Here is a 24,534-nt window from a genome sequence, read left to right as displayed (position 1 = left end):
TTTTTGGGTTAGGCACAGTTGGTACACTAAGGACATTGATCTCAATTGGTAGCATGGTGCTTACTTCTCTAGTTCAAGTTGTGAACAGTGTCACAGATGATATTTCTCGTGCAAGAGACAGACTGTGTGATTTGAACCATTCTTCCAGGGTTCCCAGGTAAGTGTTAATGTTGTCACACATGATGTCCAGGTTGTTGCCAGTTGCAAGAATGGTGCAGTCATTGGCATATGATCTTAGAGTAATACCATTTGGTGGTGATGGAATCCTGCTCATGATAAGGTTGAATAATGTGGGTGACAAGACAACCCCCTCGGGAACACCTTGCTTCACCCTCCTGTATCCAGAACTGCAATCACAGAACTCAACAAAAGTCTGACAGCCAGATAGTTCATCAACCATCCTTTGATGTATGATGGCGCAGATGTTTCATGGATGTAGTTGAGCAGGTGCATGTGAGAAACCGTGTTGAAAGCTTTGGACAGGTCCAGTGCAACAACAATGGTTCTCAAACATGGGCGCTCCTCATTGAGTCCACAGCTGATTTGCTCTGGAAGTTGGTGAAGAGCAGCTTCTACCCTACAGAATCCGTGTTGGTATTCGGCCAGATGGACGTGGTCAGAGAGAGGTGTAAGAGTAATCTGTTCCAGCAACTTCACCACAGGTGACAGCAGTGATATGGGTCGGTATGACTTGGTATTGTCAGCAGACTTCCCTGGCTTCAGGATGGGTATTATCCGACCAACCCTCCAGACATCAGGTGTTTGAAGGGTTTTGATGGACAAGTTGGAGAGTTCTGTAAGGAAATCCACTGCATGAGAGTCAAGGTGTTTGAGCATTATGTCTGATATACCATCGGGACCTAAAGCTTTTGATGGCCTTGATCTTTCAATTGCTGCATGTGTCATATCTGAAGTGATGGTCCAGTCAGTTGATGAAGTGTCTCCATTCAAAGATTTCCTGGTTAGGTGCAACATCCGTGTTTTGGTTTTGCGGAGCTCTCTGTTTACATTTTGAGGATGTTATGTAAACTGCTTATTGAACTGTTTGGCACAGTGTCTGGAATCAGTAGAGGGGGTGTTGGCGAATGAAATCACATTGTTTGGTTTGCTACAAGGAGGGTTGGTCAGACCCTTCACTGTTGGCCAGAGATTTTTGGGGCCCTGGCCAAATGTTGTGCTACTAAGGTGTACTTCCCACTTCCTCTTTCTATGATCATCCACCAGTCTATGGATTTGCTGATTTAAGGATGGTATAACCGGATTCAGAGGATCTCTCTGTCTCTTCTGGTCACATTCCTCAGCTAGTTTCACAGCCTCTGCAGAATAGGAAGGCACAATTTTAGGTATGCGACCTACCGGTATGTACTTTAATTGGGTCTCCAGGAGCACTCTGCAGAATGTTTGTTCTCCCTCATAGATGTTATGGGGGAGGTTCAACTTCTCCAGTTCGTTCCCAACATGCGTTGTAAAGTCAGTCCAGTGTGCTTTGGAGAAATTTATGTATGTTCTTTTCTCTGTTGGTACCTTTGCTATGCTCCGATTGAGGGTAATTGTAATTGGGAGATGGTCTGATGATAGGGCAATCTCAACCCTCCAGTCGGCACAAGGGAGAAGGGATGCACTTGCAATTGTGATGTCTAGAGATGATTGAGTGGCACGTGCTATCCTAGTTGGAACTTTAATTATCTATTTCCTCGGCAAGTGTGTCACTGCATTCACCCACCACTTTGGAGTGCCAGAGATCGTTATGGGCATTGAAGTGACCCATAATTACTGTGTCCTCCTGCTGGAGGAGATGGCATATTGATGACTGGTACCCCAATTCACAGCTGCTGGTTTGTGGTATATAGATGTTAATTAAGCAGATGCTTGTCCTGTTGCATGCTGTGTGGAGCGGATATGCTCTGGTACATGACTGAGTCATGTATGATGAAGGCTAATCCTCCGCCTGTGCCTATACCTCGATCCTTCCTCAGGGTGGTGTAACCAGATGTAGGTGTTGTAGTATATTGTCCTGGTACATGTAGGAGATGATCTCATCAAGTTTCCTTGACAGTCCATTACAGTTGAACTGGAGGATCTTCAGTGCCAGCATCTCATCACCCAGGATGGTGCTCAGTGAAAGCGTTGATCCCATTGGAGTGCTAGGTGGGGTGCAGCATTGTGATATGTGTGCTGGTGACCAGTCGCGGTGCATGGATAATCCAGAGCATCGTCGAAGGTGGGTCCAGCCATGGCATCTGTTGCACAGCACCGATGTGGTGTTTCTCCTTATTTGTTGGCTACAGACTGAACAGAACCAAGCCTGGGGTCCGGGGTTGGGCTCGATTCCGGTTCTAATAAGCAGTGTCTGGAGCAGTGATGCCGGGATGCACCGCTCCATGATCCAAAAAAATGGGTTCTGAGTGGTCTATAGGGTTCCTGTGGTTGAAGTGGTTTGGAGGCCCTTGGTTGCTGGAGTCCAGCGAGTGGTCCCGGGGTGTAGACCCGTCCTCTGTGGGGACCACTAGACAATTTGAAATCTCACAGTGTCCGCCTTGCGGTTGGGGGAAACGTAGGAATACCCACACATTTGAAATATCGTAAGGAATGACACCCTTGAGGATTTTGTCTGTGCATGACAGTAGCTGAGGTTGTCCCTATCATATCCCCCAAGAGGCCATTGCTCTCCAGGTGCTCACTCATCTGTCTCATCATATCAGATAGATGAGATAAATCCTGTTCTCACAAATAATAATAAATTTCATTCTATGTTACTTTGGCATGTCTACAGAGGGACAGTAAAAACATTCAATATGATACATCAAATTCAAACTCAATACTCTCAGGTTTTAATAGCAAAAGGGTCTCTGCTTACAGACATATTTATGAGCTACAACATTGCTTTCTGGTCGTTTGGAACTTAAGCTGAAACTGAGAGTCGATGTATTTCTTATAAAAAGAAGGATTTTATCAATTTCAGAAAAAGTTAATTTCAGTTAATAACAGGTTCGACTCTCTCCAGCAGTTCATAAGCTTCAACTTAATATGTGTGTTGTGAATCCATTCAATTTTCCACTATTAATTTGAACTTCAAATTAATACACATTTGAAGTCGAAAAACTCACTTTCAACAGTGATGACGTTTCTACCTGTTGTTGGTCATCTTCAGACTGAGGGTCAACTGCCCTCCATATCATTAATAGCCTTGAACTAAATATATCTTTCTTGATATGGGATCTAGAAATATAGAAAGCTAGAAATCTTGAATTTGGCATTCTGAATTTACTCAAATACCCTAGTTAGTTATTTAATACTCTAGCAACTGCTAGCTACATGGAATACTATTGATTATTATTGAATAACTTCTTGTTATTAGAAAAGTGTTTGTTATAAAGTTTTCCTACCCAAGTTATGACGCGCATTTGTATTTTTATATACTATACATTTTAAGATTTGAAAAAATTCTATATTGAAATAATATTAATGTCAAAATTTTCAAACATGTAGTATTAAAAATGTGTTTCTTTTTGCAGGGCAGTGTTGTGGGAATGGCTACATTCTTTCCTCTGGACACAGTCAGATCAAGGCTTCAATGTAAGCTTTCTTATTCAGATTTAAACTGCAGGCTATAGGCCCGCCGCAAAGTAGACCCACGCTAATCCATGAAAAGTAACCCACGCCGAGAGATGTTAACCATTGTTAGGTTTCTCCAGACATTTGTGTAATGATAATAATACATGCAATGAATAATCCACTTGTCAGCTGATTGATTAAGAATAATTCTATAGCAATGGTTTACAAAACATCCCACGGCTTGGATGCTTTTCGTGGATTAGCGGTGGTCTACTTTGCGGCGGGCCATAGATTGCTTTAATTAGATCAATGATTAACGTTTTTCACTGAATTCTACAAAATTTCATGATTACAGATGTTATTGATACCACTATGATGTTCCATGATAAAAGTACGGTTTTAAAAGGGTTGCTAACCTTAATGAAGGTATTTAAAGCAGCTCTTCAGCATTTATGGCTTAAGTCTGTATTCCCATTCCCGAGGCAATCCCATCTACTGCTCCAAATTTATAAATATTGATTGTTCAGTAGATCATCGAAGAAAATATCACTTGGCGTTATCTCTCAATTAAAAAAAAAATAAAATGGCATTACTTTTGGGAACAAAAAGCAGACTGTATAAATCTGTTGATGATACAGTAGAGCACCGATTATCCGGAAGTCTGCTGGGTGTAGTGATGTAAAATACCCGGGAATTTAAGATAAAGGAAATATTCCCCGGGAATTTAAGGGAAATATTCCCAAAAATCATAAATTCCCGGGAACTTAAGGAAATTTATGATTCCTATCACAAAAAATGACCGAAACAGACGTTTTTTGTTACACAAGGTCTCAATTACTTGTTATACAACACATTTATGTAAGAAATATAAGGATGAATAACTTATAAATTGTAGTAAGTTCAAAGAAAACAGTAATTTGAAGTTCATAGACTGAAAGGGGAAATGAGCACTCAATAAATCATTCAATTGCACCACTATTATCATGCTACTTTCATGTCTTACAAGTTGAATAAGATTTTTTTACTCACTAATAAATGCCTGTAGATCAGGTAAACAAATTCAACAAAGTATTGAGTGTAATTGAATCAGTCATTTGAGAAACACCTCTTATACATTATCTAAATTGAGTTAGACATATGGAATTGTTCGTAAAAGCAAGACGAACCTAATGGGTTAGAAATAACTCAACTCCACTGAGCTCATATGGAGATACCACCTGTTGAAATATTAGTTGAATTAGTTGAAAAAAGTCAACAAAGTATTGAGTGTAATTCAACTTTCATTGCATGATTTTATTAAATTTATCCGCACAAGAATAATTGACCCCCTAAATAAATATTAGAGTAGAATATAAATCCAAAAAATCTGGAGTGGCGCACTCACACAACTTTCCTTGCCGTTATGAAAATTGATCACCTGACACTAGTGTAAACGCGCATCTCAAGTCAAAGATCTGAGCCAGCTGGTGACAGGTCAATAACGCTGGATACACTCGAGATCTGCTATCTCTTCATAGTGAATGATTTAATAGAATCAACAGTTGCCAACAGTTTGCAATTGAATAATTACATTTTCTCAAATTTCAAGCTTATTTTCAATTTTAGGTGAAAATGTTACTGGACATTAATTGAAGAGATGTCCATGCTCAATCGTTTCCACTAGATTTCTTTTGTTTAAATTATATCTGATCCCTGATAATTGGAAATCTAAAATCAAACTTTGCATAGTTGGGGCGGAGCTCCTAAAATTTCTACAGATATGGGACTTGTGGCAGTTCATATAGCTTATCAATGACTATTTTAGGTATAAATTTGATCAAAATCGTTGGAGTCATTTTCGAGAAATTCGCGAAAAACCCTGTTTTTGACAACATTTTCGCCATTTTAGTCGTAATCTTGAATCGCATTTGATCGAAATTGTTCGTGTCGGATCCTTATAGTGTAAGGACCTTAAGTTCCAAATTTCAAGTCATTCCGTTAATTGGGAGATGAGATATCGTGTACACAGATGCACTTACATTCATAGACACACACACACACACACACACACACACACACACACACCACACACACACACACACACACGTGTGGAAAGCAATACTTTCCTTGCCCTATTACCTCAGGGCAAAATTAAAATTAGAAAAATAAAATACAGCAAAATAGGCTGAACTTAAACAAGGAGCATACTCAAGTTTAATTCAATATTAAAAAGGAAATAATTCCACAGCTCACAACCTTTCAATAGTCATTGAGGCTCACTTAACTTGTATAAGATACTAGTCCAGGCAACGAATGCTCAAAAAGATATAGAGGGAAAAGTTTTGAACCCAATTTTCGACCTCGCAGCCCTTTTAAGGATAGTGAGGAGGTAAGCATATAAAAAGTCCACACTCAACACTAAAATTGCTATACAAATATATGGAAAGCATAAAATGATGAAATAATACATTAAATTGAAGAGAATTGAATGCTTTACAACTCACTGTCTTTTAAATACTCCTATAGTCCAGTCAATGTAAGATTATAGGGGGAAAATTTTAGAACACAATTTTTGACCCCTTAGCTCTTCTTCTAAGGATAGTAATGGAGTAATCATATTAAAAGTCCTCACTCCTACACCCTGTGTAAAAAAATTATTACATTTTTGCGATGCAATTGTTGTTGAGTAATGAGCCCAAAGTGCAAAAAAATTGAAGAATAACTGTCGTTTCAAAGATTTTACATTTTGAAAAGTGAATATCTCAAAAACTAAAAAAGATCACAAAACTCTACTGTACAAAACTTGTAGGAAATTTATCCAGCTTCATTTTTACTCAGTTAGCCATGTCGCTGGAATGTATTGTTACCCAGTTACATGCGTGTCAGCCATAAATGGAAAAATGCAACTTTTAAACTACCCTCATCCCTTAAGCTCAAGGAGTAGGGATGAGGACTTTTGATATGTTCACCTTCTAACTAGTTCAAACAAAGCTGCGATGTCAAATATTGTGTTCCAAACATTCCCTCCCAATTTCCCCTGACAATATTGATCTATTGTTGTTAAACTGAAGATTTCACACTCAACACTATAACGGCCGCAACAATCATTGGGAGATGCGTAAAATAATGAGACCATAGATGAAATTGAAGAGAATATAATGCTCTATGAGCCTATGATTAGCACGGATTTTTTCAATGAATCATTAAAAAGTTATAAGGCCAAAAAGGTGAAAAAATTGTAGCCGGAAGGGTTTTTCTTCAAAATGTGATACCGTAGAGAGCTCATACCTAGAAAACTATGAGAGATATGGAAAAATGTTGGAATGAAACTTGTAGATAATTTGTGAGCATTCACAAACATGATAGAATAGCTTTCACAAATAGAATATTATATAAACTTCATTATTATGATTGTGTTCGACAAAAATTTCCGAAAGGCGCATATTGTTAGAGTATATTAAAAAAACAAAATACGGTATGGCACTTCCAAACCACCCCCACCACCTAAGCACAGGGTTGTTATGTTTACCTCCTTACTACCCTTGAAAGAGATACGGGGTCAAAAATTGTGTTCCAAAATTTCCCTCTATAATCTTCCATTGACTGGACTGTACGAGTATTTAAAAGACAGTGAGTGAGTGAGCAAGAACAGGCTCAAAGAATGATGATTTATTGATTATGTTAATGTAAAATATGAGTGGGATTGATCAATTTCAATCATTTTTGAAACAATTTTATAAATTCCCTTAATTTCCCATAAATTCCCTTAAATTCCCAAAATTTCTTGGTCTCGGAAATATTCCTGGAAATATTGCCAAATCATAAGTTCCTTCCCACTGGGAATATTCCCGATCCACATCACTAGCTGGATGGTATAAAAAATTGAAATCCTGTAAAAACCTAATCTATTATGTATTTCAAGTGACTAATTGGTCCTTTAACTAGAATGCGAATGAAAGATATTATCAAGTAAAATTACATACTACCACAGATTTAACTGTTTAGTTAGTCTATAGTTACATTTGGTAACACCTAATATTATTGCTGATGCTGTATTCCATTGTTATGCTCGATCATAGTACTTTTAGTCAGTCTACTGCCAAACTTCACCAAGAGCACTTTCTCTCATTCGCTATATATTTTACAATAACAATATTTTTCAAACACATAATTATTATGCGTTTGAAAATAAAGTTTTTCTTTTTAAAAAGGTGTTTGGTTACCCCAGAATTGTAACCGGCGCCCGAACTACCCTCCTTACGTTTTTTCGAGGTTGTTCATTTAACAACAAGTTTTTTTCGATTCACGATCTTTAATTTCGACTTCGTTAAAAATCCGGAAAACCAGTGAGTGAGGTGAACCCTTCAAAACAAATTCTCTGCGTACCACACCTGCAACCTTCGAAGTTCAACCTGGCAGACAACGAAGACTCCTTCCACAAATTTGAGCCGGAAGTAAAACTACCATCAACACTGTAAGAACAGAAGCGAACATTTTCTTCACTCCATCTTCTACACTCATTCGACCATCAAAATTAGACCCTGTGATCATGTCAACCAAATCCATCCCGAAATATTTGCTGGACTATATTCCGAAATTCGATGGAACTTCCAATAAAATTCCAAAATTTATCAAATCTCTCCAAGACATTATCAATCTCTATTGTAACGATAAAATTGAACAATCACAACGTGAAGAAAATCATTGGCTGTTATTTACTGCCGCCCTCCACAGTTTGGAAGGTGCTGCAGATGATGTTGTACAAAATTGCGAGTGTTCCAACTTAGCTGAACTTATTGAACTTTTAACGAAAAGCTTCTCTGATAAACGTACGGTCCCTGACCTAATAGCCGAAATTGCTGTAATGAAATCATTCCAATACGAACACCCCCTCGACTTCCTACAAAGACTCAGTGAAAAACGCACCAGAGTGGTGACCCGCTATAAGCTTGATGGTGTAACCAGGGATCTCCTGAAAAATCTTCTCGAACAACTTGATACAACTCTTGTCCGCACGCTCATTCACGGTGTTCATCCAACACTCGGAGCTCATCTTCAGGTATACAAACTCAAGAACTTGGACGACGCCCGCGATACCCTGCGCAGTGATTGTAGCATTGTTTTGAAACAATTAAAATGTGCAGAGCCCGTAAGTGACAAAAGTGCACTGAGTGAAAAGCAAATCAATTCTCAGTTCCAATCGCGGAATTTCTTTCAACCGCAACCAGTGTTCAATCAATTTTGACAATTCTCTCCTCAGAATTTCCACCAGCAACACTTCAATCAGAATCGGTTCCAGCAACCCTTCACTACTCAGAATCGGTTCCAACAACCTCATCGAATCCATTTTCAACATTCTAATTTCCAACAAAATGTAGTTCCCTCTACCTCTACTTTTCAGCAGTCGCAATTTCAAAATTTCCAACCAAAATCTTTCAATAACAATTCTCGTAACTTTTCAAACGGAGCACGAAACATTCAACAGTCTCACAACTGGGACTCGCAGAATACTGTCTCCATGCGTACTGCTTCTATTAATAGAAATGCTAACAATTCGGCAAGAAACAATCCTTTCCAGGATCTTCACTATCTCAATGAATCAAATGATGATATCAATCAAGTAAATGCATCGACTCGTATTCAATTGTTGCAATCGCAACTAAACAATCTAGCATCAGCTGTGAATGAAATGGCAGATCATTTTTTAGGGTGTGGCCCCAATCCGGCGTAAATCCCCCCAAACAGCTTGAATTGAATTGAATTGCGGTATTCAACCCAACCCAGCCGAACTGCAGGCCATAAAGGATTTTAAAATGCCTAAAACCGAAAAACAAATCAAACAATTCTTAGGGTCAACAGGCTACTATAGGAAAATGATACAGAACTATGCAAAAATCGCTAAACCTCTGACTCAGGCATTGAAAAAGGATGTATAGATCGATATTAATAATACAAAATATGTAAATGCATTTGAAAAATTGAAATAGTATATTTCGCACCTAGGGCCGAAAATGAGACTTTTCTGCCTCGAAATCAGCTTTCAAGTCCGAGGTCGTAGGCCGAGGACTAGAAAAGATTGAGAGCCGGAAAACATTTTTGCCCATGGTGAGAATGTTATTTTTCGCCACACAGAAAAAAAACAATATAAATATGAAAATAATTGTTTATTAGGCACTTCTGAAAGCAAAACAGGAAGGTCATAGCTCTAGCAAATCTGAGGTAATCTGAATATCAGAAAATTGTCCAAGTATTTTTATTTTTTATTCTGATTTGTATAAATAACCTAAAAGATTATGTTCAATTATGTAAGAGGTTGAGTTTATACTTTTTATTCTTCAAAGTGACAATAAGATGATATTATTATAAATGTTTTGATTCTTGAATAATAAACACAAATAGGTAATGAAAAATTTTTTGATCAGCTGTTTTAGCACACTTGAAATTTGACAATCTGAATGTCAACGTCAACAATGCTTGTTGTCGTTGACTTTGGAAGTTTAGGTTAGAAGTTCTATCCTACTCTGAAAATCGAATTTGAATAGTTTATAATATATATCTTATCTGTATTTCATTCATCCAAATAGAATGATAGTATCTTATTGCAGAATACTTATTCAATTCTAGAAGCATAAACTGATTCCGTTTCATAAACCATTTCGTAAACACGTTCACATCAAATCAGAATCAGCTGACTTCAAGGTTATTTTACAGCCCTATAGTGAGGTCCACATTATAATGGCAGTGTACGATTGACAATACGCAGTGGCTACAGTTACGGTAACCGTAACTCCAGTTGGTGTTCCGGTAAAGTTATGAATTCGTTTGTCACAGCACTCATTACTGGAGCTCAGCTTGTCTAAATACAGCATTTTAATGCCTATATATATATATATATATATATATATATATATATATATATATATATATATATATAATATATATATATATATATACTCATTACAATGCTGTATTTAGACAAGGTAAGCTTAGTGCCTATATATGCGGATGTATGGTGTAGCATAATCTGAATAGAGCATAATTATATTAGAGCAGCTGTAAATTAAACACCAACTGAAAATGAATGTATCACTTCTGAAGTTGTTCCCTAATCTATCTTTCTGGTTTCCCCTTCACCCCCGCCAACCCCCCAAAAAAAATCGGTAGTTTAGGTAATAAATAGCTTAGGTATACAGTATAATGATTTGTTTAAAGGCTCTTCGCATAGCTTTTTCCTTAAACTTACTTTTTTTTCTTTCTTTTACCTCTAAAATTTTCTTTCTTTTACACTACCATATTTTTTGAAATCCTGGAAGGATGTAATAGTATATTTCGCACCTAGGGTCGAAAATGTACGTTTTCCGGCCCAAGATCGCGGTTTTCAAGTTCGAGATGAAGTCGAGAACTTGAAGCATTCGAGAGCCGGAAAAACATTTTTGCCCGTGTTGCGAACGCTATTTTTCGCCACACCAAAAAAAAAACTTCCCAATATATAAGAAATTGAAAAATAAATAAAATTCAAACAGCCTATTTTGATAGTTTGAATCTTGGTTATGACAACTTTCACTGTCAATTAATTTCAATATTAATAATTAATAATTTACAATAGTGACAATATTTTTATACTATTAATATTTCGAATAATTGTTTGAATTTTTATAGCTCACGCTTTGCGCCTGGTGCAATATCTCATGGATAGATGGTTGAATAGAATTTTCATTACTATTTTGAAATAATGTGATTAAAAAATTAATATAATTGCATATTTCACAGTTTTGTCTCAAAATATATCTAAAAAATTGATTGAAATTTAAATTACGGTAACTAATATAAAAAATAGCTAATAAAAGTCGAAATTCATCGACAAAAAAAAATGACATTGACCGAGGTTCGAACCTAGATCATGTTTGTAATTCACTTGAGTTCTGATGTATTACGCCTTTATGCTCTCGGCCATTGGGTATTGTTGATTGTAGAGGCCTGTAAGTCAGGTAACGTATGTAGGCTACTATAATATAGTGTATAGCGGCAAACTTAAAGCCGGTTTGCCGGCATTTTCACAACAAAATATTGCTCTGAAAATAGTTAAATCATAGAGAAAACATTCGAAGATTCAATCTTGAGTGGGCCTAATGTTTTCTCTATATGGTTTGATATTGGAGAAAAATTATCTAAAAGTTTTAATAATGAATTACGGAAAAATTACCAGGAATTTTTCAGTCAAGGCTGAGTTTCACCAGTAGGCTTACCTTAAACTTCAGATCTCTGCTGTATTTTCCTATTATATTGTTGATTGTATTGCATTAAGAAGTGGAATTTGATAATAAAAAAGAAAATTATTACTCTACCTCACTTTTAAATATTGATACAATATTATTGTACTTTGATTTCAAATTCGATTCTTCACTTTTAAATACTTGCGATTCGTACCGGTACCTTTCTGACAATGGACAATGCAGCCAACATTATATTGTTGAGGCTATGGAGATATCATCGTATTCTATTGTTTGATATCAAAAACACAATAATAAATATTAAATTATGAAACAGTAATTCATAAAATATATTATAGACATGATACCGCGATTCACAATACATAATTATATAGATTATTACAGTCCTTATGAGATTATCTCTATGATTTTTGTGAGATCGGACACGATCAGCTGTTATTCAAGGTCATTTTACAGCCCTAGGGCCGTAAAGTTTTACCGGCCTGGTCGGAAAACAATCACTTTCGGCCTCCATATGACGCACGTAAACCAGCTCATTACATCCAAGTGTGGCGAAAACATCATGATTGAAACATTGAAACGATAGGTTACTTAGAAATCATAACCATGTGACCAAAAACCACCAACACCACAATGCACATGTAAATAGCGGTAGCCGCGCATGCGCAAATGTTTACCGGAACTCGATTCGAGCTACGGTTACCGTAACTGTAGCCTCAGCGTTGACAATATTGTTGCTGTCCTTTTCTATCATACAACAAAAAAGATAGCACTATCTCTCTCTCGCTTTGCAATGTTGTCTATTGATACAATGTTGTCTATCTATTGTTGTCAATGTTGTCCAGAATATTTTATATTCACTTTTGACAGTGACTGTACAAAACTGAACAAACCATATTCTCAGCCGCCATATTTTTTCTTCATTCTATCAAAGTACTTGAGTACCGTACACAAGTTGTATAATTGATTTAAAATGTATTTTTGAAACAATGAAATAATTTTTAAACATTACCTCATGAGAAACACAAATTAAACTACCTGAAATGACATTTTAAAAGGTTGATAACTAACCATCCTAGACTTCATCTATGCTTAAGTTAGCCTATCCGTATAGGTTAGACCTACTCGTACCGGTATAAATAATATTGAAAAGTTATTTCAGAATTAATCCATTGAAATTACTTATTTTTAAATAGGATTACTATTTTTCTATTATTTTTAAAGGAAATTGGAATAGAATATCTACCAAATAACTAAATTTCTGTTGTTTTGAAATTCAGACTGTTGTATCACAGCTTTTTAAATTAGCCGCTATTTCAGGTTTGTATAAAAATAAAAATGTGATCTCAGTCATGAAAGCAAATTTTTGAATCAAATTATGAAAAAATGTATTTTCTTGATCAATTTGACATTAAATTGATTATTTTATCAAGGAAATGATACTTATTATTAGATTAAATTTAATGGGATGAATTGAGTAACAGCTGTGTACAGTCAGTGGCAAAATGGCAACGTTTTTCTCCCATCTTTCTTCACTGCCATTATAACGTGGACCTCACTATAGGGCCGTAAAACTTTTACCGGCCTGGTCAGAAAACAATCATTTTCGGCCTCCATATGACGCACGAAAACCAGCTCATTACATCCAAGTGGGGCGAAAACAATGTTACAGAACAGTCCAATATTACAACTCCCTGATTTCTCTAAACAGTTCATTGTCACGACTGACGCGAGCAATATTATGCTATAGGAGGGGTATTATCCCAAGTTATTGAAGGAAAAGATCTACCAGTAACGTATGCTTCGCGAACTTTGAATAAACATGAGATCAATCTCTCCACTATAGAAAAAGAGTTATTGGCTATTGTCTGGTGTTGTAAATATTTCAGACCTTATTTATACGGACGGAAGTTTCTCATTCAAACTGATCACAAACCTCTCCAGTGGCTTCATAGCATCAAAGAACCGAACTCGAAACTCATTAAATGAAACTATTATTAGACGAATATGATTTTGATATTATTTACATAAATGGGAAGACCAATTACGTAGCGGACGCTCTGTCTTGTCCTAATAATGTTAACATGATGGAAAATGCTTTTCTAGGTTTTGAAGGTGGCTTTCGCGGGTTTGCAAATATTGCTACAGACCCCCATGAAACTGGTCTAGAAGATGGCTTTCACGGTTTTGATAATAGTGCTCACGACCCTGATCATGAATTTGATGACATTAACGTGGAAGAATTGCTGCGATTCAATACTCGTACGGAAGCTCCCTCCATAGACCTTAGCTCCCTTGATGAAATTCTCCAACAAATGGATAACCCTGCCGTAGGAACTGATAATGATGACATAGGTATTGATAATAGAAATGACGACGTTGTAAATAATGATGCTAATGAAAAAATTGTGCATGATACTGATTATGAAAATGTTGTAAATAATAATAATGATGAGAATGGTAATGAACGTGAAGATGATAATAACAGTTTCGCCACGATATACTCTCCAGAGAGTTCAAACGAGCAAGTAACTATTGCTGACGACGATAAGATTCTGAATGTAGAACATAACCAATTAGTACTTGAACGAGGTGACCAAACCCCTCGCTTGATTAAGATATTTTATAAAAATAGATTGATTATTTATTTTAGGAATGCTAATGATTATGATGACATGAAGGACAAATGTATAGAGTATTTGAAACCGAATACAATGTATGGAGTTTTTTGCTCGCGTGCCGGAGCCCTATACGATGAGTATGAACGGATTTTTAACAATATTTCAAGAATTTCTAGAGACTTTTGATTCGATCATACTTAAACGGTATAAAAGAATGAACTTAGATGTGACACAAAATGATGAACAAAAACAGGTAATCTCTAATTATCATGAGGGTAAAACATTCCACCGCGGTATCAATGAATCGTATAATCAAATACGACGTAAATATTACTGGCCATCAATGCTACAGGACGTAACTGGTTACATTAATAAATGTGCTGTTTGCTTAAAGGTTAAATATGACAGGAGACCCGTTCGAGTTGACTATAAAATCACACCCACACCTGAAACACCGTTCGAAAAAATACAGATTGATTGCTTCCAATATGACAAAATAAAGTTTTTAACGATGACTGACTGTTTTTCCAAACGGCTAACGGTTCATCCAATAAAAAGTTTGAACCAAATATCCAAGAATGCTTAAACGACTATTTCTCTGCTTTCCCCATACCCAAAATTGTACAAATGGACAACGGACGTGAATTTGACAATGCAGGCCTACGTGATTTCCTGAGACTTTATGGCATTGAACCATATTACGTTACTCCCGGACACCCAGACTCGCAAGGTTTGGTAGAACGGACTCATTCTACACTTATTGAAATTCTGAATGCCATTCAACTTGAAAATAAAACCAAAACCACTGAAACTAATATGAAATTAGCGGTAATTGCCTTCAATAATACTCTAAACTCTACCTTGAAAATGTCTCCTATGGAAATAACATATTATGGAATAATAACCCTTTTGTAAACGGAATAACAGAGAGATTAGTAACTGAACAACTGTCCCAACAGTATCTTGAACGAGTCAACCCAGTGCATAAAATGATTAAGAATAAAATTGAAGTAGAAAAACAAAAACCTACTGAGAAATTGAATGTTAATCGTGAGAAGAATGTTGAAATTGAAAACGAGCAATACATAAAATCGACATTTAATAAGAAAACAAAACCGAAATTCATCAAAGGTAAGAAAAAGGATTTATTTGTTACAGGACGTGATGGTACTGTCCCTAATTCTCCTGTTGCTGGCCCCAGCAACGTCTTATAAGATGGTAGATTTGAGCAGAACATCTGGTATTGCTCCAATCAAGATACAGAATTCTCATATCATTAATGAAACTTTTACCTATGTTCATAATATTAATACTAGTTATTTACGTTTAGAATTAAGTAATATCGAAACATTTGTTGATTTTCTCGCTAAAAGGAATAATATTGATAAGAGTCGCTTAAGTATGATGAAATTGAATTTGAAATACACTAAGAATAAATTGAATGAGATTCAATCAGTTAATTATAGGCAGAAAAAAGGTCTTTTTAATGGTTTAGGATCCGCGATTTCGTGGATCACTGGGAACATGGATGCTGATGATACATAAGGAAAGATATGACAAAATTTTTCTGACAGTCCAATCTAATGAATATCATCATAGTAACAATGTAGACAAGCAATTTGCTGTAAATCAGAAATTAATTAATGAATTCTATAATGAGATGGAAGTAATCAGAGCGAATAATCTAAAAATCAGCAATTACTTTAATTCTTTGTTCAATGAATCCAACCGAATGGAAATGAATCAGAAATCCTCTTTGTTATTCAACTTGCTCCTAGAGAGCGAGTCTAACTAGTCTTACTAGTCTAGTCTAACTAGTCTCGAATTTTGTAAATTGAAAATACTCCATTCTTCTATTATTTCTCATGATTATATTTTTCTCCTACAAAAAAAAACTCAAATGTCAGTTGTATTTCAAATAAAATTAGTGTGTTATGGAAACTAAGCAAGGTACATTGTGGAATATTTAAAGACTATTTTTCATATTTTGTGGACGTACTGACATATATTGTCAACTGTTTATGAAACGTTTTTTCTATTGTCTTATCCTGTCATTGTGAAAGTAGCCTAACGAAATTTTAACAACTATTGCGCATCCTTCTTTTGTTCTTCGAAATGACAAATTATTTTCTGGAAATTGTGAACTCATTTATGATGATTATTATTGTAGTGCAGTAAGCGAACTTAATGATATATGTATTGAGCAATCACTAAATGATAGGAATCTAGACGGATGTTGTAAGGTAGTTTTGAAAGACGGAGATTCTTTCATAAAATATGTAGAAATAGTTGATAGTTTCATATTATTTAATTTTAGTAAATGTATGGTTCTGAATACTGATGTGAACAAGAATATTCTTAAAAAGAAAACGCAATTGTTGAAAATCAATAGCTCAGAAACACTGATTGGTTACTACAAACCAAATATATTTTGGGAAAACGAAATTGTACTTCCAACTGAATTTGTAGAAAATAAACGACTAGGTATCCAACTTCAACTTTGATAAAGTACATACTGCTAATATAAATTTTCAAAAACTTGATGTTCTAGATGAGTTACCTCTGACCGATAATCGAAACCTATGTATTATTCTATTGCTTATTTCTACTGTCATTTTATTGATTGTTATAATATTTCTCAAACGGCTGTCTATCTGGCACAAACTTTGTAACTTAATCAGTTGTAAATCTGAAGTTGAAAATGATACTGTGCAGCGTGAACCAGAACAAATATGCCCCAGACTACCATGTACTTAGTTTATAATACTTTAAATATAATATATATATTTCTTTATTTGAAGCTGAGGGCAGCTTCACTCTTAGGGGGAAGGAGTTACATCTGGTAACACCTAATATTATTGCTGACGCTGTATTCCATTGTAATGCTCGATCATAGTACTTTTAGTCAGTCTACTGCCAAACTTCACCGAGAGCACTTCTCTCTTATTCGCTATATATTTTATAATTATGTGTTTGAAGATAAAGTTTTTCTTTTTAAAAAGGTGTTTGGTTACCCCAGAACTATAACTTATGATGCTATTAAATAGCCTACTATAGGCCAGAATTCAAATTTGAATTACGTCTACACTTTACACAGGGTAAAATCTATTATCGGGAATCGGTGCTCCACTGTATTCATTCATTTTTGGTAAGCGTGATTATGAGGAGGTGAATGATTTATTTACTCTTGTATTGAACATGATGTTCCAAAAAACTAGCTTGTTTGTTCTGGCTATACAGTTGAGACATCATAACATATGTGGTTGGAATTGATTTCAGCCAACATAATAGTTGTCCAAAAAGAATTGTTAGAATTTATTGTTGATACAGGTGAGAAAGATAGTAAACGAGAGTGAGAAATATTCAAACTCTCAGGTGTAAAGATGGAAATGGGAAACGTTCATTCTGATATATTTGGTTTGTGATAAATATCAAGGGAGCTCGTTAATTTGCTGAATATTAGTGCTTAGTTTCATCGAATTCAATAGTTATCAAAACAACTATTTGTCTATAAATTTTGGGTTTCCCGTTCATAACACTTTATTTTTCCATTCGAAAAACAGCATCAATAAAGAAGGAAAATAGGGGGATGTGCAGTGTAGAACAAAAATAAAAAATACTTTTCACTCATATTAATTTTTCAGTTTGATGAAAATTCAATAGTTGATAGCTGAGAGGTACATATTAGAATAAATGCTATTGTTCCATCAGTAACTCTCACATTAGTATTTAGTTATTCATTTCTTCATTCAATTGAAGCTGCTAGTCGTATACGCATTTAAAAACTATGTACCGATCGTCTCATCATTCGCTAGCTTCTTCTGCTCGATATGCATTATTTTTTAGGAAATAAAAACAATTTATTATGTTTCTACATAGCTGTAAATTTTCTTTGGAAATTAAATTCAGGATAATGCTTGGCAACCGTGCGTACTTTGCAAATAGCAAACTGCTTAAGTCAAAACTCCTCACTAGAAACACAAAAATGAAGATCTACAGAACGCTCATAAGACCAGTTGTCACATATGGATGTGAAGCATGGACAATCCTGCAAGAAGCCTGCAAAGCGTTACTGGTGTTTGCGAGAAAGCTGGTTAGGAGGATCTACGGTCCAGTACATGAAAATGGTGCATGGCGAATAAGAAAGAATGCCGAAATAGAAGCCATCCTGCAAGGTAGAAATATTCTCCGGTTCGTCAAAGCAAGAAGAATAGGGTGGCTTGGACATGTTGAAAGAATGCGAAAAGAGATGCTATATAAGAAACTGGAAGCTGTAAGAAAAAGAGGGAGGCCGAGGGTTCGATGGATGCAGGATGTGGAGAGAGACTTGAGAGTTGAGAGCGATGGGAGTGAGAGGTGGTGAGGCAAAAGGCAGCAGACAGAGACGCTTGGAGGCAGATTGTGGAGGAGGCCAAAGCCCACATCGGGCTGTAGCGCCAGGATAAGTAAGTATAGCTGGAAATCGTTGAGGCAAATTACAGACGGTTCTCGATACTATTAGAAAGTATTATTCTTTCAGTATGCTGCTCCGTATTACCTATTGTATTACTAGTACATAGTCCAATCAATTTATTGAATAAGTAGATTGACTAGCTTGTAAGTAGATTGACAACTTGATAAGTAGATTGAAAACTTGACTAGCCAAAACTTGATAATATTATGTATTATAATATTATGTCTTCCTAGTAGACAAAATATGAAACAAAACTAGGAAGTTTTCATTCCATCCTCATAATACCTTACAAATTTGTTTGAATTGACTCCCATATGAGTCAACTTTACTATACTATTCTACTTTGATGTGAATATTAACTTTTCTAGTTGAACGTTCAGTTTGAGAATGCCACTGAATAACACTAAGTGCAGTCAAGTTATGAATATTGAGCTTCCAGTGGTAACAGATTGTGTGAGATTGCGAGTTTCTCAAATTCATAAAATAACAACAGGCCGGTGTATAAAATTTCATCCCCGGTTTTTTTTATTGCAAAAAATATTTTAAGGTCAATTGGTTGATTAGATCTTGAATATTTTGATAAAATTTAGAAGTTTAATAGTCAGTAGGGCGGTTGCATGGCATAATACATGGCTGAAAATGTATTTATCTATTGCAATAAGTACAATCACTTGCGGAAAGGAACAACAGGCTCAAGCCCAAAACTGTTCCTATTCCAATTTAAACAACACACAGTACAAAAATATAGGTTTATGAGAGTCAAATTTTTAAAATGAAGAATACACACCACAAAACCAAGAAAATAAACAAATGCTTAATTTGGAAATAGTATTAATATTAATATAGAAGAGAGAAATAAGAAATGTAGCTATTTGTTGCCAATATTTGAGCTGCACGCAGCTGATTATCATAGGGTGGAACTGGTGGCGATGCAACTTTTCACATTGAATGTATTTTTGTCAAATGAGCATGCCATGTATCTCCTGAATTACTTGATATAATAGTTTTACTACTTACATCAATGTGTCGATTTCATATGCAGCAGCTACAGACCTACCGATGAAGGAGCCGCTCCATTCATACAATTTCACAATTTGTGAAATCATCCTCCATTCCCTTCAATTTAAATCTTCAGAAAGATCTCACTATATTTTTCGGTTCTTCACACTACCTAACTTTGAAAGTTAGAAAAATAAATTTAATTATTTTCGAACAACTTTCTCGACTCATTATTTCATAACACGTTATTTGAAATTCAGTTTTCATAGTTTCTCATGTTTTCCGCGCCTTTTTGAATTTGTTCATTAATTCCGAATACATAGTAATTCAATGTAGTTTTTTGTTTACAGTGGATGAGAAAAGAGAATCAAAAAATACACTGGCAGTTATGATGGAACTTGTCCAAGAAGAAGGATTGTAAGTTTTGTATATAGATTGTATAAAGATTGTAAGGATTGTATATTATTTATAGGTGAATTGGAGTAAGAAGCATCTCAATCATTGTAAAAATTACAGCACTTGATAAAAAAAAGTTATTCAGAATTCACTTGAAAAGCTTAAATCACATTTAATGATCGAGTTTGTAATAATGTACTGGAAATAGAATCAATGGATATACTAGGATTTAATTAGTTGTGCAGTCTTCCAAAGAAGCTTAACCAAGGGAATGTTATATTTGATTTTCTTCAACAAGTAAATTTCTCTTATTGAACATTATGAATCGATAAAAAATCCTGACCAGCCAAAAGGATAACTTAGCTTAGAAGATAACCAGGATTGATTCAGCTTAGAAGATTAAATTATAATTAAATCAAGTATTTTTTACTTTCCTTGTAGTCCAGTCGAGGAAAGGTTATAGAGGGAAAAGTTGGGAAGACGATTTTCGAACCCACAGTTCTGTTAAGGGTAGGAAGGAGGTAAACATATCAAAAGTCCCCACCCTTACCCCCTGTGCTAAGGGGGTGGGGGTGGTTTGAAGGTACCATTTTTTGGTTTATCGCATAAAACTCAAAAACTATGTATCTTAAGGACTTGACTGTCATATAACAAATTAAAGCTTACATAATTTCCTACAATATACATTCCTCAACTTTCTCTATATCTTCTCTAGTTTTTGAGATATCCGCTCTTGAACGTGTGACATTTTTGAAAAAAACACGTTTGCACCAATTTTTTCATATTTTTGCTCATAACTTTTTAAAAATCGATGGAAAAAAATCCATGCTCATTATGAGCATTAAATTTTCTCTAATTTGATGTATAATTTCACACTTTTAAGAATTTCCCTACACCTTTTGCAGCAGCTTTAGTGTTCACAGTGTGAAATCTTCATTTTTGCAACAATAGACCAATTGACAACGGAATTTGGAGGGAATGTTTTAAACAAAATTTTTGATGTTGCATCTTTGTTGAGACTAGTTAGGAGGAGAACATATCAAAAATCCCCATTCCTAATTCATGTGCTAAGGGGATGAGGGTGGTTTAAAAGTTGCATTTCTCAGCGTTTTGCTTCCAAGTTCATATCTTGAGAACAATGCGCTCAACAGACATAACTAACCATTCAAAAATAAAGCTTGATAATTTTCTACACTTTTTGATCAGTGGAATCTTGTGATATTCCCAACAGTTACCGAGATATTCGATCTTGAAGATGTGTAATTGTTAAAATTAACAGGTTTTTATCCAATGTTTTGCTCTTTCAGGGCTTATAACTCTCCAACCATTCAACATAAAAACATATGATTATCGTACATTTGAAGAGAATTAAATTCTCTTTGAAATGATGTATTACTTCACTATTCCAAGTTTTCCTTTCATAGTTATAGCAGATTTAATGTAAGTGGTGAAATTTTCATGCTGCAACAATATTGATCGTTTGACAATGACATTTGAAGGGGGTGTCTGTGACACAATTTTTGACTTTGCAGCTTAATTTGGACCAGTTAGTATGTAAACATACCAAAAGTGCGCATCTTTATCCCCTCTGTTGAAGGTGTGGAACCGCTGAGTTGACAATTGTTGCAGCAATGAAAATTTCATCCCCTACATTGTAGCTGCTATAACAATGAAAGGAAAACTTGGAATAGTAAAATAATACATAATTTCAAAGAGAATTCAATGTTCTACAAACCTACGATAAGCATTAGTTTTTATGATGCTTTGTTAGAGAGTTATACGCCCTGCAAGAGCAAAAAATTGGATAAAAACCTGTTATTTTAACAATTACACACCTTAAAGAGCGAATATCTCGGGAACTGTTGGGAATATCACAAAAATCCACTGAACAAAAAGTGTAGGGAATTCAAGCTTCATTTTCAATTTGTCAGTTATGTCGGTTGAACGCATTGTTCTCAAGATATGAGCGTGGAAGTAAAACGCTGAAAAATGCAACTTTTAAACCACCCTCATCTCCTTAGCACATGAGTTAGGAATAGGGACTTCTGATATGTTCTCCTCCTAACTAGTCTCAACAAAGATACAATGCCAAAATTTTGTTTAAAACATTCCCTCCAAATACCTTTGTCAATTGGTCTATTGTTGCAAAAATGAAGATTTCATTTCAAGATACAATGCCAAAATTTTGTTTAAAACATTCCCTCCAAATACCTTTGTCAATTGGTCTATTGTTGCAAAAATGAAGATTTCATACTCAACACTAAAGCTGCTGCAAAAGGTGTAGGGAAATTCGTAAAAGTATGAAATTATACATCAAATTAGAGAAAATTTAATGCTCTATAAGCTCATAATCAGCATGGATTTTTCCGATCGATTTTAGAAAAGTTATAAGAGCAAAAATAGGAGAAAATTGGTGGCAAATGTGTTTTTTTCAAAAATGTCAAACGTTCAAGAGCGGATATCTCGAAAACTAGAGAAGATATAGAGAAAGTTGAGGAATGTATATTGTAGGAAATTATGTAAGCTTTAATTTGTTATATGACAGTCAAGTCCTTGGGGTACATAGTTTTTGAGTTTTATGCTATAAACCAAAAATTGGTACCTTTAAAACACCCCCACCCCCTTAGCACAGTGGGTAGGGGTGGGGACTTTTGATATGTTTACCTCTTTACTACCCTTAACAGAACTGTGGGTTCAAAAATTGTCTTCCAAACATGTCTCTCTATACCTTTTTTTGAGCATTCATTGCCTGGACTATTGAACCTATAACCATAGGTAAGGAAAGTATTGCTTTCGGAAAAAAATTAAGGTATCCAAATTTCTATACGTTTCAAGGTCTCCTGAGTCCAAAAAAGTGGTTTATGGGTATTGGTCTGTATGTGGGAGTGTGTGTATGAGTTGAGTGTATGTGCGTCTGTGTACACGATATCTCATCTCCCAATTAACGGAATGACTTGAAATTTGGAAGTCAAGGTCCTTACACTATAAGGATCCGACACGAACAATTTACACCAAATGCAATTCAAGATGGCGGCTAAAATGGCGAAAATGTTGTCAAAAACCGGGTTTTTCGCGTTTTTCTCTAAAATGGCTCTAACGAGCCATTGATCAAATTTAAACCTAAAATAGTAATTGATAAGCTCTATCAACTGCCACAAGTCCCATATCTGTAAAAATTTTAGGACCTCCGCCCCATCTATGCAAAGTTTGATTTTAGATTTCCAATTATCAGGTCTCAGATATAATTTAAACGAAAAATTTCGAGTGGAAAAGATTGAGCATGAAAATCTCTACAATAATTAATTTCTAGTAACATTTTCACCTGAAATTGAAAATAAGCTTGACATTTGAGAAAATGTGATTATTCAATTGCAAACGGTTGGCAACTGTTGATTCTATTAAATCATTCACTATGAAGAGATAGCAGATCTCGTGTTAACATTTATTCATAGTTATTATATTAGCTACATAATGTGAGTTTTTAGTTGGAAGGCTTACGTTAATTGACTTTTTGGAGAATTGCTTTTTTCAAATTGCATCTATTTATTGAGCATTCTTTATACTTTTGAGCATTTTTGTAATACAAGTTTTTTGTTTGTTTCAGTTCTACACTTTATAGAGGTATAGTTCCAGTCTTACAAAGTCTCTGTGTCTCGAATTTTGTATATTTTTACACATTCCATGGACTGAAGTCGATTAACGGAGAAAAATCTCGATCAGCAGGCAAAGATCTCATATTGGCGTCGATAGCTGGTTAGTATTGAAGTATCATTGTCATTCCTACAATTGATTATTTTTTATTCAATGTGTGTTTTATTGCTCTTTTTTCACTCGGTAAGAAATTGAAATGATAATGATGAAAAAAATACTTTATCGATAACATGAATAATTTATTAATCTTCCAGTCAATAATAATTTAGTCCTCAATCATAAGAGTATCATGTTCGATTCATTCGGACTGGAAAAAGTCTTAGTGTAGAAAAATATGTTCACAGGTCTCATAAAAAACGTCAACCACTGAGAATAATACCTAATGCTAAAATAACTGCTTTATGACTTACACTTACATCTTTTAGCTGTATTACAAATTTATAGTAATTTATTAATAAAATATCTAATTTGTTTGAAAAACCTTGAAATTCTACTTTTCAGAAGGTATAAATGATGTTTTCAGGTATTGTCAATGTTCTCACAACAACACCTTTATGGGTAGCCAACACTCGTTTAAAAATGTCTGGTTTAAAAAGTAAATCAACTTCATACAATGGAATATTGGGTGAGTTCAACGGGACCATTGATC

The 24,534-nt window shown here is 35.2% G+C and overlaps 1 protein-coding gene across 5 annotated transcripts in view; it reads left to right on the top strand.

The window, feature by feature from the left end:
* Nucleotides 1-24,534, top strand: part of LOC111064262 (peroxisomal membrane protein PMP34) — a 39,070-nt gene that overhangs the window by 11,261 nt on the left and 3,275 nt on the right. For 3 of the 5 annotated variants that reach the window (XM_039428185.1, XM_039428184.1, XM_039428186.1), the window contains exons 2-5: nucleotides 3,516-3,576; nucleotides 20,189-20,255; nucleotides 23,839-23,987; nucleotides 24,409-24,510. In XM_039428185.1, coding sequence (XP_039284119.1) covers nucleotides 3,516-3,576; nucleotides 20,189-20,255; nucleotides 23,839-23,987; nucleotides 24,409-24,510 — 379 coding nt within the window. Of the gene's footprint in view, nucleotides 1-3,515; nucleotides 3,577-20,174; nucleotides 20,256-23,838; nucleotides 23,988-24,408; nucleotides 24,511-24,534 lie in introns of all 5 variants that reach the window. The other 2 variants (XM_039428188.1, XM_039428187.1) reach the window with 2 other exon arrangements.

Source organism: Nilaparvata lugens, chromosome 5, assembly GCF_014356525.2.
Source record: "Nilaparvata lugens isolate BPH chromosome 5, ASM1435652v1, whole genome shotgun sequence".
Taxonomy (NCBI): domain Eukaryota; kingdom Metazoa; phylum Arthropoda; class Insecta; order Hemiptera; family Delphacidae; genus Nilaparvata; species Nilaparvata lugens.
Note: the sequence above shows the minus strand (reverse complement) of the source record. Positions and strands in the feature narration are given on the sequence as shown.